Here is a 15,166-nt window from a genome sequence, read left to right on the forward strand (position 1 = left end):
TTTGAAGGCAGAATTGAATACATGATATAAAAGAAAGAGAAATCAAGGATGACTCCAGGTTTCTGGACACAGTATACTTACCATGAGCAATAGGGTTGGGAAGGATGCAAGATTATAGAAAAACTACTCTTCCCATCACGGAGAGAGGAGGGAACACTATTTTCTGGGTTTGAGAAGTTGGCTATTTAAACAACGAGGAAGTAGAATAATTTTTCTTAAAACTAAGATGGGGAGTCATTTGTACTAAAGAGGCACCTCAGAGGGTGGGGAGTCAGGTGAAGGCAGAAATCCAGAGGACAGAATAACTCCTCAGCACAGGTCATTATTGTGTAGTTCATGGCCGAGTCCAAGGTGATGGATGAGAGATAACCTGATCTGTGTTGATCTGACTTATTTCTCACATTCCAGGGAAATGTCCTGAGTCAGCCCCCAGAGCTACTTTCCATGATCCTTGCTCAGTACCATGTATGAAGACCCAACTCTGGTGGCTTCAGGGGCATGTGGGCAGGCAAGTCTCCATGGAGGGGAGGCATTTGAAGCAGAGTCGTGGAAGCTCTCAGCTGAGTCCTTCTCCTGGGCTGGGCCCCTCAGGAAGGGGAGGAGGCAGCAGACACTGAGGGTGACACCAGCAGGGAGGAAGGAAGGAGCTGTGGTAAACATGTCCATATTTAATTATCTGCTCATCACTCAGGAAACGTTCCTTGCATGCCTCCTATGTGCCCAGGTGTTCTCCTCCTGGGATGCCTGTCTTGAGAGGATGGGCAGCCCCTGGGATAGCACTCTGACCCCTCAGCCTCCTCCCCAGGTCCTGATGCCCCATCCCTAGCCCTTCTATTCTGTCACACGGAGGGTCAGAGCAGAAGCCGCTCTCAGAATAACCAATCCAGAGTTCTCAACATTACCCGAAAATGTGGATTCTTTTTTCCCCAAGGAGCCCCAGGGCTCAAGTGTCTAGAAATGGTCTCTAAGGGAACCACCCACTCAGCTCCTCCTCATTCAGCAACCTCTGCCCACTTCCTCCACAGAACTGCTAAGAGACACCCTTTGAAAACCCCTGATCCAGCCCACCTCCTCCAGGACCCCGCACACCTCTTGGGAGTTGGGCACCTCTTAGGGGGAAACAGGATACTCCTGAGGGTATGAAGGGAAGAGTGCCCCTTTCTCTTATCACCACGTGGGCCCTGACCCTGTGTGACCTGTGGGCTGGCTCCCCTACTGACCTTATGTCATCTAGGACAGACCTTGTCCTGCCCTCCCTCCTACCCCAACTTACAGTCAGGCCCAATGCTTCCTGTGGACAAAGATGACAGAGACACCAATCACCAACAGCACCTTGGGGCCTAGGAGGAGAACTACCAGGAGAGAAGACAGCTCTGGGCCTGGAAATCATCAAGGGACGGGAGGAGCGATTAGAGGGATCACACAGGAGCCATTCCCAGTGGCCTCGACTTACTCCATCTGAGGCCACCTGGGTTCATCAGGACTCTGAGGCTTTGACCTGCATCCTGGGCTCAAGTTTGAGGCAGAAATCAGCATACAGGAGTTCCTTATTCTCCTACTCTGTTTTCTCAGGTTGCAAGGGTGTTATTACTTGAAGAGAAAATGTCAGAAGTGAAAATAACTGTGAGACAAGAGAAAATTCAGCAAATCCTAATAGTCTCTCACTAGGTTGCCATCCCATCTTCAACCAGCCACCAGGAAAATTATGGAGAAATAGACAAGGCAGCTAGACTTATTTGGAAATACCACCACCAATATAAATTTGTCTAAACTTTGAAAATATTGGGAAAGTGTCCTAAGGAGCACAGATCATAGAAAGGGGCTTAAAAGTATGTGTGATTTAAAAGGGTTGGAACAGAATCCCCAGAATCTGTGCATATGTTACCTTACATGTCAAAAGGGATTAGCAGTAATGATTTGTTAAGGATCTTGAGATGGGCACATTTTCCTAGTGGAGGCCATGTAATCACAGAGATTCTTATAAGTAAAAAATTGAGGCAGAACAGTTGGAGGAGATGTGATGTCAGAAGCAGAGGTCAGACTGATGTGAGGCCTTTGCCAAGGAGTGTGGACACCTCTGGGAGTTGGAAAAGGCAAGGAAATCGATTCTTCTCTAGAGCCTTCTGAAGGAGCAGAGCCCAGACACCCATTGTAGACTTCTGACCTCTACAGCTGTATGATAATGCATTTGTCTTGTATTAAATCACTAAATGTGGTAATTACTTACACTGACTATAGGAACCTAATTCAAGGAGAAAACAGATGTGAATAAATGGATATGCATGAGTTAAAGTGCATAATTTCTGGGTAGAAAAATTGAAAAGGAGGAAGACGTGCTGATGGCAATTAAGAGGTAAAGGGAAAAAGAAAAAAGTAAGGGGAAGGGATTTAGGTTCCTGAAAGACAAAAGAGAACCAAAGAATTAGAGGACTCCGAACATTTCTCCCACTATCAAAACCAACCAACCAACCAAAAACTCCGTTAACATCTTGATTTATGCTGTACTAGGGAAGAGAGGTCTATTAGGCTAGAAATATTGTAAAAAAAACCCCAATACCATAAAAACAAACAGTAAGATGTGCATCCTCACAACAGACCCACTGGACACAGGCCTGCAGTGGCTGGAGCCCTCAGATGCCTGGGGTAGGCTTTGGATCCAGGGAGAGGGATCACATCAGCATGTTACACATCTCTTCAGCCTGTCAACCTAGATCCTCCAAAAAACATTTCCAGCTTTACTACACTAGCAAGCATCATGGGTCAGGCACCCTGTAGCACCCAGAAGTACCAGCCCTGGTTGAGCGTGAGCAGAAGATGGAAGATTAAAAAGCATTTACAGGCCATGCCAGACAAGATGGCATGGACTCTTCTCTCTTACTCTCCTCGTTCAGTACAACTTGAACCCTAGAAATAACACACGGGACAAGCATAGGCGGACTCTGAGGTGGACGAGGAGGCAGACTGTCTAGGGACCTGAGGACTGGAGGAAGAACACAGCCGTCAGGAACCAAGCACAAGAGGAGACACAGGTGTGGCACTAGGAAAAAGAAAAAGTCTAAAGCAATCATCTAAACTCCGGCCTCAAGAAATGAGAAATGAAGGAGCAAAATAAACCCAAAGCAAACAGAAGGGAGGAAATAATACAGAAAGGAGAAAAATCAGTGAAAATGAAAACAGATAAACAATAGAGAAAATAATTGAAACAAAGAGTGGTTTCTGAGATAGCTTTATCCACCAGAGGACAAACAGCAGAAGCAAGAAGAACTACAATCCTGCAGCCTGTGGAACAAAAACCACATTCACAGAAAGATAGACAAGATGAAAAGGCAGAGGACTATGTACCAGATGAAGGAACAAGATAAAACCACAAAAAAACCCAACTAAATGAAGTGGAGATAGGCAACCTTCCAGAAAAAGAATTCAGAATAATGATAGTGAAGATGATCCAGGACCTTGGAAAAAGAATGGAGGCAAAGATCAAGAAGATGCAAGAAATGTTTAACAAAGGCCTAGAAGAATTGAAGAACAAACAAACAGAGATGAACAATTCAATAACTGAAATGAAAACTACACTAGAAGGAATCAATAGCAGAATAACTAAGGTGGAAGAACGGATAAGTGACCTGGAGCACAGAATGGTGGAATTCACTGCTGCGGAACAGAATAAAGAAAAAAGAATGAAAAGAAATAAGGACAGCCTAAGAGACTTCTGGGACAACATTAAGCACAACAACATTCGCATTATAGGGGTCCCAGAAGGAGAAGAGAAAGAGAAAGGACCAGAGAAAATATCTGAAGAGATTATAGTCGAAAACTTCCCTAACATGGGAAAGGAAATAGCCACCCAAGTCCAGGAAGCACAGAGAGTCCCATACAGGATAAACCCAAGGAGAAACATGCCAAGACACATAGTAATCAAACTGGCAAAAATTAAAGACAAAGAAATATTACTGAAAGCAACAAGGGAAAAATGACAAATAATATACAAGGGAACTCCCATAAGGTTAACAGCTGATTTCTCAGCAGAAACTCTACAAGCCAGAAGGGAGTGGCATGATATATTTAAAGTGATGAAAGGGAAGAAACTACAACTAAGATTACTCTACCTGGCAAGGATCTCATTCAGATTCGATGGAGAAATCAAAAGCTTTAGAGACAAGCAAAAGCTAAGCGAATGCAGCACCACAGAACTAGCTTTACAACAAATGCTAAAGGAACTTCTCTAAGTGGGAAACACAGAAGAAGAAAAGACCTACAAAAACAAACCCAAAACAATTAAGAAAATCATCATATGAACATACGTATCTATAGTTACCTTAAAAGTGAATGGATTAAATTCTCCAACCAAAAGACACAGCCTCGCTGAATGGATACAAAAACAAGACCCATATATATGCTGTCTACAAGAGACTGAATTCAGACCTACAGACTGAAAGTTAGGGGATGGCAAAAGATATTCCATGCAAATGGAAATCAAGGGGAAGCTGGAGTAGCAATACTCATATTGGATAAAACAGACTTTAAAATAAAGAATGTTACAAGAGACAAAGGACACTACATAATGATCAAAGGATCAATCCAAGAAGAAGATATAACAATTATAAATATATATGCACCCAACATATGAGCTCCACAATACATAAGGCAACTGCTAACAGCTAAAAGAGGAAATTGACAGTAACACAATAATAATAGGGGGACTTTAACAGCTCACTTACACCAATGGACAGATCATCCTAAATGAGAATAAATAAGGAAACAGAAGCTTTAAATGACACAATAGACCAGATAGATCTAATTGATATTTATAGGACAGTCCATCCAAAAACAGCAGATTATACTTTCTTCTCAAGTGTGCATGTGACATTCTCCAGGAGAGATCACATCCTGGGTCACAAATCAAGCCTCAGTAAATTTAAGAAAATTGAAATCATATCAAGCATCTTTTCCGACCACAATGCTATGAGATTAGAAATGAATTACAGGGTAAAATGCATAAAAAACACAAAAACATGGAGGCTAAACAATACCTTACTAAATGACCAAGAGATCACTGAAGAAATCAAAGAGGAAATCAAAAAGTACCTAGAGACAAATGACAATGAAAACACGGCGATCCAAAACCTGTGGCAGGTAGCAAAAGCACTTCTAAGAGGGAAGTTTATAGCTATACAAGCCTACCTGAAGAAACAAGAAACATCTCAAATAAATAATCTAACCTTAAACGTAAGGGAACTAGAGAAAGAAGAACAAACAAAGCCCAAAGTTAGCAAAAGGAAAGAAATCATAAAGATCAGAGCAGAAAATAAATGAAATAGAAACAAAGAAAATGATAGCAAAGATCAATAAAACTAAAAGCTGGTTCTTGGAGAAGATAAACAAAATTGATAAACCATTAGCCAGACTCATCAAGAAAAAGAGGGAGGGCTTCCCTGGTGGCGCAGTGGTTGAGAGTCTGCCTGCCAATGCAGGGGACGTGGGTTCGTGCCCCGGTCCGGGAGGATCCCACATGCCGCAGAGTGGCTGGGCCCGTGAGCCATGGCCGATGGGCCTGTGCGTCCGGAGCCTGTGCTCCGCGGCGGGAGAGGCCACAACAGTGAGAGGCCCACGTAAAAAAAAAAAAAACAGAAAAAGAGGGAGAGGACTCAAATCAATAAAAATAGAAATGAAAAAGGGGAAGTTACAACAGACACTGCAGAAATAAAAAGCATCCTAAGAGACTACTACAAGCAAGTCAATGCCAATAAAATGGACAACCTGGAAGAAATGGACAAATTCTTAGAAAGGTATAACCTTCCAAGACTGAACCAGGAAGAAATAGAAAATATAAACAGACCATCACAAGTAATGAAATTGAAACTGTGATTAAAAATCTTCCAACAAACAAAAGTCGAGGACCAGATGGCTTTACAGGTAAATTCTATCAAACATTTAGAGAAGAGCTAACACCCATCCTTCTCAAACTCTTCCAAAAAATTGCGGAGGAAGGAACACTCCCAAACTCATTCTATGAGGCCACCATCACCCTGATCCCAAAACCAGACAAAGATACTACAAAAACAGAAAATTACAGACCAATATCACTGATGAATATAGATGCAAAAATCCTCAATGAAATACTAGCAAACAGAATCCAAGAACACATTAAAAGGATCATACACCATGATCAAGTGGGATTTATCCCCGGGATGCAAGGATTCTTCAATATATGCAAATCAATCAATGTGATACAATGTATTAACAAACTTAAGAATAAAATCCATATGATCAACTCAAGAGATGCAGAGAAAGCTTTTGACAAAATTCAACACAGATTTATGACAAAAACTCTCTGGAAAGTGGGCATAGAGGGAAGCTACCCCAACATAATAAAGGCCAAATATGACAAACTCACACCAAACATTATTCTCAATGGTGAAAAACTAAAAGCATTTCCTCTAAGTTCAGGAACAAGACAAGGATGTCCACTTCCACCACTATTATTCAACATAGTTTTGGAAGTCCTAGCAACAGCAATCATAGAAGAAAAAGAAATAAAAGGAATACACATTGGAAAAGAAGAAGTAAAACTGTCACTCTTTGCAGATGACATGATACTATACATAGAGAATCCTAAAGATGCTACCAGAAAACTACTAGAGGTAATCAATGAATTTGGTAAAGTTGCAGGATACAAAATTAATGCACAGAAATCTCTTGCATTCCTATACACTAATGATGAAAAATCTGAAAGAGAAATTAAGGAAACACTCCCATTTACCATTGCAACAAAAAGAATAAAATACCTAGGAATAAACCTACCTAGGGAGATAAAAGACCTGTATGCAGAAAACTATAAGACACTGATGAAAGAAATTAAAGATGATATGAACAGATGGAGAGATATACCATGTTCTTGGATTGGAAGAATCAATATTGTGAAAATGACTATATTACCCAAAGCAATCTACAGATTCAATGGAGACCCTATCAAATTACCAATGGCATTTTTTATGGAACTGGAACAAAAAATCTTAAATTTTGTATGGAGACACAAAAGACCATGAATAGCCAAAGCAGTCTTGAGGGAAAAAAAACAGAGCTGGAGGAATCAGACTCCCTGACTTCAGACTATACTACAAAGCTACAGTAATCAAGACAATATGGTACTGGCACAAAAACAGAAACATAGAGCAATGGAACAAGATAGAAATCTCAGAGATAAACCCATGCACCTATGGTCAACTAATCTATGACAAAGGAGGCAAGGATATACAATGGAGAAAAGACAGTCTCTTCAATAAATGGTTCTGGGAAAACTGGACAGCTACATGTAAAAGAATGAAATTAGAACATTCCCTAACACCATACACAAAAATAAACTCAAAATGGATTCGAGACCTAAATATAAGACTGGACACTATAAAACTCTTGGCTGAAAACATAGGAAGAACACTCTGACATAAGTCACAGTAAGATCTTTTTTGATCCACCTCTTAGAGTAATGGAAATAAAAACAAAAATAAACAAATTGGACCTAATGAAACTTAAAAGCTTTTGCACAGCAAAGGAAACCATAAACAAGATGAAAAGACAACCCTCAGAATGGGAGAAAATATTTGCCAACGAATCAACGGACAAAGGATTAATCTCCAAAATATATAAACAGCTCATGCAGCTCAATATTAGAAAAACAAACGACCCAATCCAAAAATAGACAGAAGACCTAAAGAGACATTTCTCCAAAGAAGACATACAGATGTCCAAGAAGCACATGAAAAGCTGCTCAACATCACTAATTATATTAGAGAAATGCAAATCAAAACTACCATGAGGTATCACCTCACACCAGTTAGAATGGGCTTCATTAGAAAATCTACAAACAACAAATGTGTAGGAAAGGGAACCCTCTTGCACTGTTGGTGGGAATGTAAATTGATACAGCCACTATGGAGAACAATATGGAGGTTCTTTACAAAACTAAAAATAGAATTACCATGTGATCCAGCAACCCCACTACTGGGCATATACCCAGAGAAAACCATAGTCAAAAAGACACATGCACCCCAATGTTCATTGCAGCATTATTTGCAATAGCCAGGTCATGGAAGCAACCTAAATGCTCATTGACAGACAAATGGATAAAGAAGATGTGGTACATATATACAGTGGAATATTACTCAGCCATAAAAAGGAGCAAAATTGGGTCATTTGTTGAGATGTGGATGGATCTAGAGACTGTCATACAGAGTGAAGTAAGTCAGAAATAGAAAAACAAATATCGTATATTAATGCATATATGTGGAACCTAGAGAAATGGTACAGATGAACCGGTTTTCAGGGCAGAAATTGAAACACAGATGTAGAGAACAAATGTATGGACACCAAGTGGAGAAAGCGGAGGGGGGTTGGGGGTGGTGGTGTGATGAACTGTGTGATTGGGATTGGCATGTATACACTGATGTGTATAAAATTGATGACTAATAAGAAAAAAAGAGTGGGTTCCTTTAAAAGATCAATAAAATTGAAAAACTTCTAGTACAAATGCAAAGAAAAAATGAATGACACATTTCCAATATCAGGAATGAAACAGAGGGCATCACTACAGATCCTTCAGACAACAAAAGGATAGTTAGGGAATGTTATAAACAACTATACAGGCAGAAATTTGACAACTTAAAGACAATGGAACAAATACCTCAAAAAGCAGAACCTACCACAGCTCACACTATATGAAATGAATAATCTGAATAGTCTTAAACAATTCAAATTCTTTTTCAAATAAAAAATAGATTTTCAAGGCCCAGATGGAGTCATGGAAAATTTTTGCCAAGAACTTACAGATGAATTAAAAACAATTTTGGTGCACAAAAACAACAATAAAATATATTTTGGAAAATTTGAATGTATACTCCATTTTAAATGATATTAGGGAATTAATATTGATTATATATTAAGTGTGCACTGGTATTAGTTTTGTAGAAAATCAAGGTCCTTAACCGTATGACCACACAATTGTGGACTCCACTGATAACTGGTTGTGCACACAGGAGTAAGTTAAAGTGAACACAATTATGCAACTTCTCTATATCTCTTGTTTAAGGGAAGTTGTTTGTTCTCCTCTTCCTCTCTTTATTCTTCCAGCAGGCAGGGACATGGCCACTCAGTGACCCAGCATTGACCCAGAAGATGAGGACAACACCACGGGCATGTTGGAAGGAATGTGGGACTTTGAAAGGTCTTCTGGAGGAAAGACTCCTGGATGTGACTTGACCCTCTCTTGATGTTACATGACAGCCTATAAGACATGTTTTATTCATAGAAAGGGGGACTGTCCTTGGGAAAATGCCCAGCTGAGTGGGAACCTGTCTTTAATTAGCACATATCTGTTATACAGGCTGGTGGTTCAGCTGAGTGGGAACCTGTCTTTAATTAGCACATATCTGTTATACAGGCTGGTGGTTCCTGTCCTCAGAGACTCAGATTCACCTTTATTAGTTTAGCCCAATCATCTGAACTAAAGGCAACAAATCTTCAACAACATCCCCCATCCCCCATTTCTCTCTGAGTCTCTTCTGTTAAACTCCAAACTCTCTGGTTTGTTGAAGCAGGAAAAGAGATCACAGCTGAACTGATATCTGAATTTAGAAAATGTTCAGTGAGCGACTGTGATCATTAGTAGTCCATTGTCACAAATCAGGGGACAAAGGAGCCCTGTGCAATGAGCACTCATGGTCACCTGGGTGCCAGGTTCAGACTCAACCTTCATGTCCTCAGGGCTACCCTTCCAAAATTTCACAGAGTATTAGGTGCAGGTGTCTACTGGGGTGATGTTACTGATATGGATGGAAAAGTCTAGGCTGGAGAGAGACTAAGCAGAGGTTAAAAAGAACAAGGAGGAGGGAGGTGGGTGGGTGGACAGGGAATGAGGAACATAATTACTGTCAGTTGAAGAGAGCGAGAGGCAGGATTCTATGAAAAGGATGATCTCCCTCCTTCCTACTTTCTTTCATGGATACTTATGTCAAGAGATCTATAAAGAATATGCCAAACTCTTACCAGTGGTCACTCTTGGGGGTGTGGGATTTGGGGGAGGGAACTTATTTTAAAATTCTGTTTTACACCTATTGACTTCTAGAGTGTTCTATAATAAGCATGAATTACTACCTTTAATATTTAAAAAAAGGTAAAGAACTGGGTCAGTTGGAGTGGAGGCCTCACCAAGAGGTTCATCTGCATCCTGGTTCTTCTGGGGAGCAGAGGCCTCCAGGGTGTGGGTTTTGGTGACCGCTGGCTGTCCGTCATGCTCCACCTGGCAGGTGAGCAGCACAGCCTCCCTGTGGGCAGAGGAGTTCACCACGAGCCAGCTCGTCCGGTTAAAGGTCCCATCCGTGTTCTCTAGGAGGGTCGAAGCCATGTCTATTCGGGGCACATTTCCAGTCTCCAACCAGGTCAGCTGTAGGCGCTGGGGGTAGAACTTGTTCACCTGGCAGGTGACATTCACCTGGTTCCCCGCCATGGGGTGCTGGGTAATCGTCAAGGTAGGCGGAACTGAAACAGCACAGGCAGGAGCGCTGACCTTATGGAACCAACAGGTCACAGGAGAGGGGCAGGATAACAGCTTCCAGCACAGCAAGGGAGTCACCAGAGGACAGGGCCAGGCATGCAGCAGGTGCTCAAACACCGAGGGTCTCTTTGTATATAAATGAAATCATAAGCACACTGCAGGGCACACAGTAGGTGCTCAAGGACTGAGCTCCTATTAGGTTAATAATGTGTGTCATCTACAAGCACAGCCCCTGGCATGCAGTTGGAATATAATAACTGCAGCAAAGTATATGAAATCACCAAGCACATAGGGGCCTGTAGTTGGAGAAACTATTGATAAAGTAAAGGAAACTACTTAGCACAGTGCTTGGCACATGAGGGGTGTCCACCTGGCAGCTGCCGTTAAAACAGTAGTTAGTGACCAGCTCATCTAGGAGCCTGGTGATGGGGCAGGACTGTCAGGAAGTAGATTCCAGGCAATTTGAGGCCTGGAGCAAAAGGCAGGGAGGAGGAACAGGCTGGGGCCTTGAGGGCAGGTGCGGGCTTAGGCTGGTGTGAGGGGCTTCTACCTCGGATGGTCTCAGACAAGTTGGCTGTCCCACGAAGAGGAGGGTCTCCCTGCAGGGTGATGTGGGTCACCTCGCAGATGACCTGGGAGCGAACATCCCCCAGGGCCAGCAACACTTTGGCTGTGCTGGAGATGCTGTAGGAAACGTCGTTTCCCTCTGGTTCCACGTTGGTCTGGGAGGCTGAGAGCTCATTGCCATTTTTGAACCATTTCAGGGAGATGTTTCTGGGGGAGAACCCGTGGGATTTGCAGGTGAAGCTCACTGTCTGCTCAGGTGTGACCCTCACTGCGGGGCCTGATACCACAGGAGGAGAGGGTTTGGCTACAAAAGGAACATTTATAAATGATGAACATGATTGTAATTATCATCACTAATGATAAAAATGTGACACAGTTAAGAACCACCACACATATTATTTTTTAAATTCTTCACATAGTTCTGGGAGGGCAGTGTCATCATCCTCATCTGACAGAGGAGACACACAGGTTCCCAGAGGTGGCTCTGAGTCAGGGGCAGGGCTGACATGGAATTCCAGGCCTGAGTTCAAAGTCCACCTTCTTACATCTGCCAGGTGATTTCCCACCAGTTTGGGCAAAGGAACAAAAGTACTGATTGGTCTTACTCTCCTATTAACTGTTCCTAGCTGGGCTCCCCCTGGAAAACTTAGGTAAGTTCTGAGAAGTGTTTACAGAAGTAAATGCAGGGGAAGTGGGGTCATAGCGGGACCACATGGAAGCTGAACCAGGCTGGCCGTCCAACGAGAGGTGTGGCCATGGCACCTCCCAGCTCCTCATCTGTGAAAGGGGACAGCAGGCATTACCCTTCCCGGGCTGCAGTGAGGGTCAAATCAGGCAGTGGGAGCAAATTTGCTATGAGTAAAACACAAGATTATTCACAAAACCAACAAACACAGATCCATCTTTAACCCAGACTGTATTTATACCCAGAGCTGTGCCTTCAGGTGTTTATGAATTTACTGCATAGTTTTCATTCTTTCCATGAATATTTCAGTAGGGCTAATGTATCAATCCCTGAATTTCAAAGGAAGGGGGCAAATGGATGTTTTTCTGAGTCTGGGTTCTTCTCTTGGTTCAGTTTTGGGTTGAGAAGAAAGATCACTGAGCGCTGAGAAAGCAGTGGTGGTTAATTTCTTAATTGTTATTAAATCTGTAGAGACACAGGCACAGGCCTATAAAGCACCCAGAAGCACACAAATCGGTCAATCAAATGTGAGGGTGGTTTCTCTTTAGAAGTTTCCTGTAGGGTGTCTCCCAACTGTTCATTGTTACTCAACACCTCCTGTAAAAGTTGGCAGACAGCAAACATGACAAATATTTGCATTTGTAGATACTTAACTTGCTTCCTAAAACTCATCAAACGTTTGAGGACATAGCAAGGAGTTACCTTAATATGTCAAATTGTATAAACACCAGCATCCTGGACACCCCTAAAGGGACAAGATACTCTGATCAGTTACCACTTGTCCAGAGTTTCTTCAGAGCCTAAAGATGGCCTGATCTTTCTATCACCCTCAGCTTTTTAATCCCCTCACCAGCCCTGTGAGGGAGACCCAAGAGTGACTCCATATATGGGATGAGGCTCAGCGGGGAAGAAGCTGGTCAAGGGCACCCAGTGAGGAAAGGTCAGAGCTCATCTCACTGCATGCAGGACACATCGATTTTAGTGTCACTGTTCTTTATCCTTGATCCTCAGTGTCTGTTTCTGGACAAAGTAGATACAAGCACCACCTGGTAAGATGAGCCAGGATATATGTAAAATTACAGGGGAGAATGCATAAAAAACACAAAAACATGGAGGCTAAACACTACATTACTAAATAACCAAGAGATCACTGAAGAAATCAAAGAGGAAATCAAAAAGTACCTAGAGACAAATGACAATGAAAACACGGCGATCCAAAACCTGTGGCAGGTAACAAAAGCACTTCTAAGAGTGAAGTTTATAGCTATACAAGCCTACCTGAAGAAACAAGAAACATCTCAAATAAATAATCTAACCTTAAACGTAAGGGAACTAGAGAAAGAAGAACAAACAAAGCCCAAAGTTAGCAAAAGGAAAGAATTCATAAAGATCAGAGCAGAAAATAAATGAAATAGAAACAAAGAAAATGATAGCAAAGATCAATAAAACTAAAAGCTGGTTCTCGGAGAAGATAAACAAAATTGATAAACCATTAGCCAGACTCATCAAGAAAAAGAGGGAGAGGACTCAAATCAATAAAATTAGAAATGAAAAAGGGGAAGTTACAACAGACACTGCAGAAATAAAAAGCATCCTAAGAGACTACTACAAGCAAGTCAATGCCAATAAAATGGACAACCTGGAAGAAATGGACATATAGTAGGTGCTTAATCAATAACACCCATAATTTAAAAAGAATGAATAACACCCATGATTGTTATCCTAAGATCTGGCCATTCTAGTTCTAAAACTACCTATTTATTTTTTAGGCAGTAAGAAGGCAAAACAAAAGCACAACAGAAACACCAAGAGTCTCAAATCGTGCTCCATGCAGCTGTCATGCAAAAATCCACATGAAAAAACTAGTAGAAACACCAAATTATAAATCTGTTCCCATTTTAAAAAAAAATTCCCTCAAGAAACAAGTTTGGGGAATTGGTTTTCAAAACACACAGGAGATCACAGGCGTTTTCCTGCAGATCAGCTCTTTACAGAAGCTGTAAGCATTTTGAAAGGAGGAAGAACAGATTTTGTCAGTGTCACTGTGGTGTGTTGAGGCAGGAGGTCTCCAGGCTGAGCAGGGAGCATTTGCAGGCATTCCAGAGCCTGTTTACACACACACGTGTGTAAAGATGGGAAGGTTTCCCCAGTGATGAAGCTCGGGTCTGAACAGGGTGGTCTGAGTTGGGAGGACGCACCTCTCAGCCCAGGTGAGCTCTGTTGGAGGTGGGGTGTGTGCATGCCAATCGACTCCGAATGACTTTCTTGGGCATCCTAAGAGCTGTCACTGTCACGGGCTATCCTGAAGCACTCACACCCAGGAGAGCTGTTCTTACAACCCAGGCACAACGGGTGACCCACCTCTGTCCTGGAAAAACCACAGCCTTCCCTCTGACCTCAGAGAACACATGACTCAGGGCTCCTCTGCCCTGGCTGGGCACCAGCATCCTCTGCAGGAGTGAAAACACTCAGCTGCCCAGGCCCACGTCTGACCAATTAAATTAGAATTTCTAGGGTGGAACCAGGGTCTAGGGATCTTTTACCATCTCCCAGGTGATTCTAATAAGCAGCCAAGGTCAAAAGGAACCCAGCTCCATCACAACCCCAGTTGTACTTAGTCCTGTAGAGAAAGCGACCCCATCCGAGGTCCTCTGGCTCCAGCACATCAGAGCTCACGTTGGTGGAACACGTACCATATGCCAGGATCTGCTCTAAGCTCTTGACATACGTCCCTCATTCAGTTCCTGCAGATGCTCTGTGAGGGCAGGGCTGTCACTGACGGATGAGGACACCAAGCCCCAGTGTAGGGAGGGACTCGTCAGAGGTCCCAGAGTTGGGACGGGGCAGAGCTGGGATGGAGGCCCAGGCAGGGGGTCTCTGCCCAGGCTCTCAACCACTGTGCACTGAGCTCGGTGATACCCAGTCCACCCCATCCAGGGCTTCCCAGATGCTCTCGAGTCATCACAGACCCCTGAAAGGCAGCGTGATTACCACCATTTTACAGACGGGGAAACTGAAGACTAGACGGAACTGAGACTTGCCAAGATCACACAGTCTGGGAGGCCAGCATCATCGCTCCCTGAGGGGCTGTCCTGTCACCAGATCATTGTACCCTCAGGACATAATGCAAAGGCTGTGTGATTATCCTCTTTCTACACGTGAGGACATGGGACCCAGCACAGGGAACTGGCTCACCACCTTGAAATAACACCTCGATTTGGGGGGTCCCTACTCTGTGCTGGTGATTTAGACAGAGCACCTCAAATCCTTCCAACTCTCCTGAAAGGAGACCATGATGATCACCATTTTACAGATGAGAAAACTGAGGCTGAGAGAAATGAAGGGACTGTCTCCTCACCCGCCCACTG

At 42.8% G+C, this 15,166-nt stretch overlaps 1 protein-coding gene across 1 annotated transcript in view; it reads right to left on the bottom strand.

Moving 5' to 3' along the window:
- Nucleotides 1-1,275: 1,275 nt before the first annotated feature.
- The window catches only part of LOC132475975 (signal-regulatory protein beta-1-like), a 33,108-nt gene continuing 19,217 nt past the window's right edge, over nucleotides 1,276-15,166 (bottom strand). The window contains exons 3-5 of the mRNA XM_060077656.1: nucleotides 11,097-11,417; nucleotides 10,201-10,530; nucleotides 1,276-1,379 (exon numbers count right to left, since the gene is read on the bottom strand). Of these exons, the coding sequence (XP_059933639.1) occupies nucleotides 1,276-1,379; nucleotides 10,201-10,530; nucleotides 11,097-11,417 (755 nt within the window). The remainder of the gene's footprint in view (nucleotides 1,380-10,200; nucleotides 10,531-11,096; nucleotides 11,418-15,166) is intronic.

This window comes from Mesoplodon densirostris, chromosome 16, assembly GCF_025265405.1.
Source record: "Mesoplodon densirostris isolate mMesDen1 chromosome 16, mMesDen1 primary haplotype, whole genome shotgun sequence".
Classification (NCBI taxonomy): Eukaryota; Metazoa; Chordata; class Mammalia; order Artiodactyla; family Ziphiidae; genus Mesoplodon; species Mesoplodon densirostris.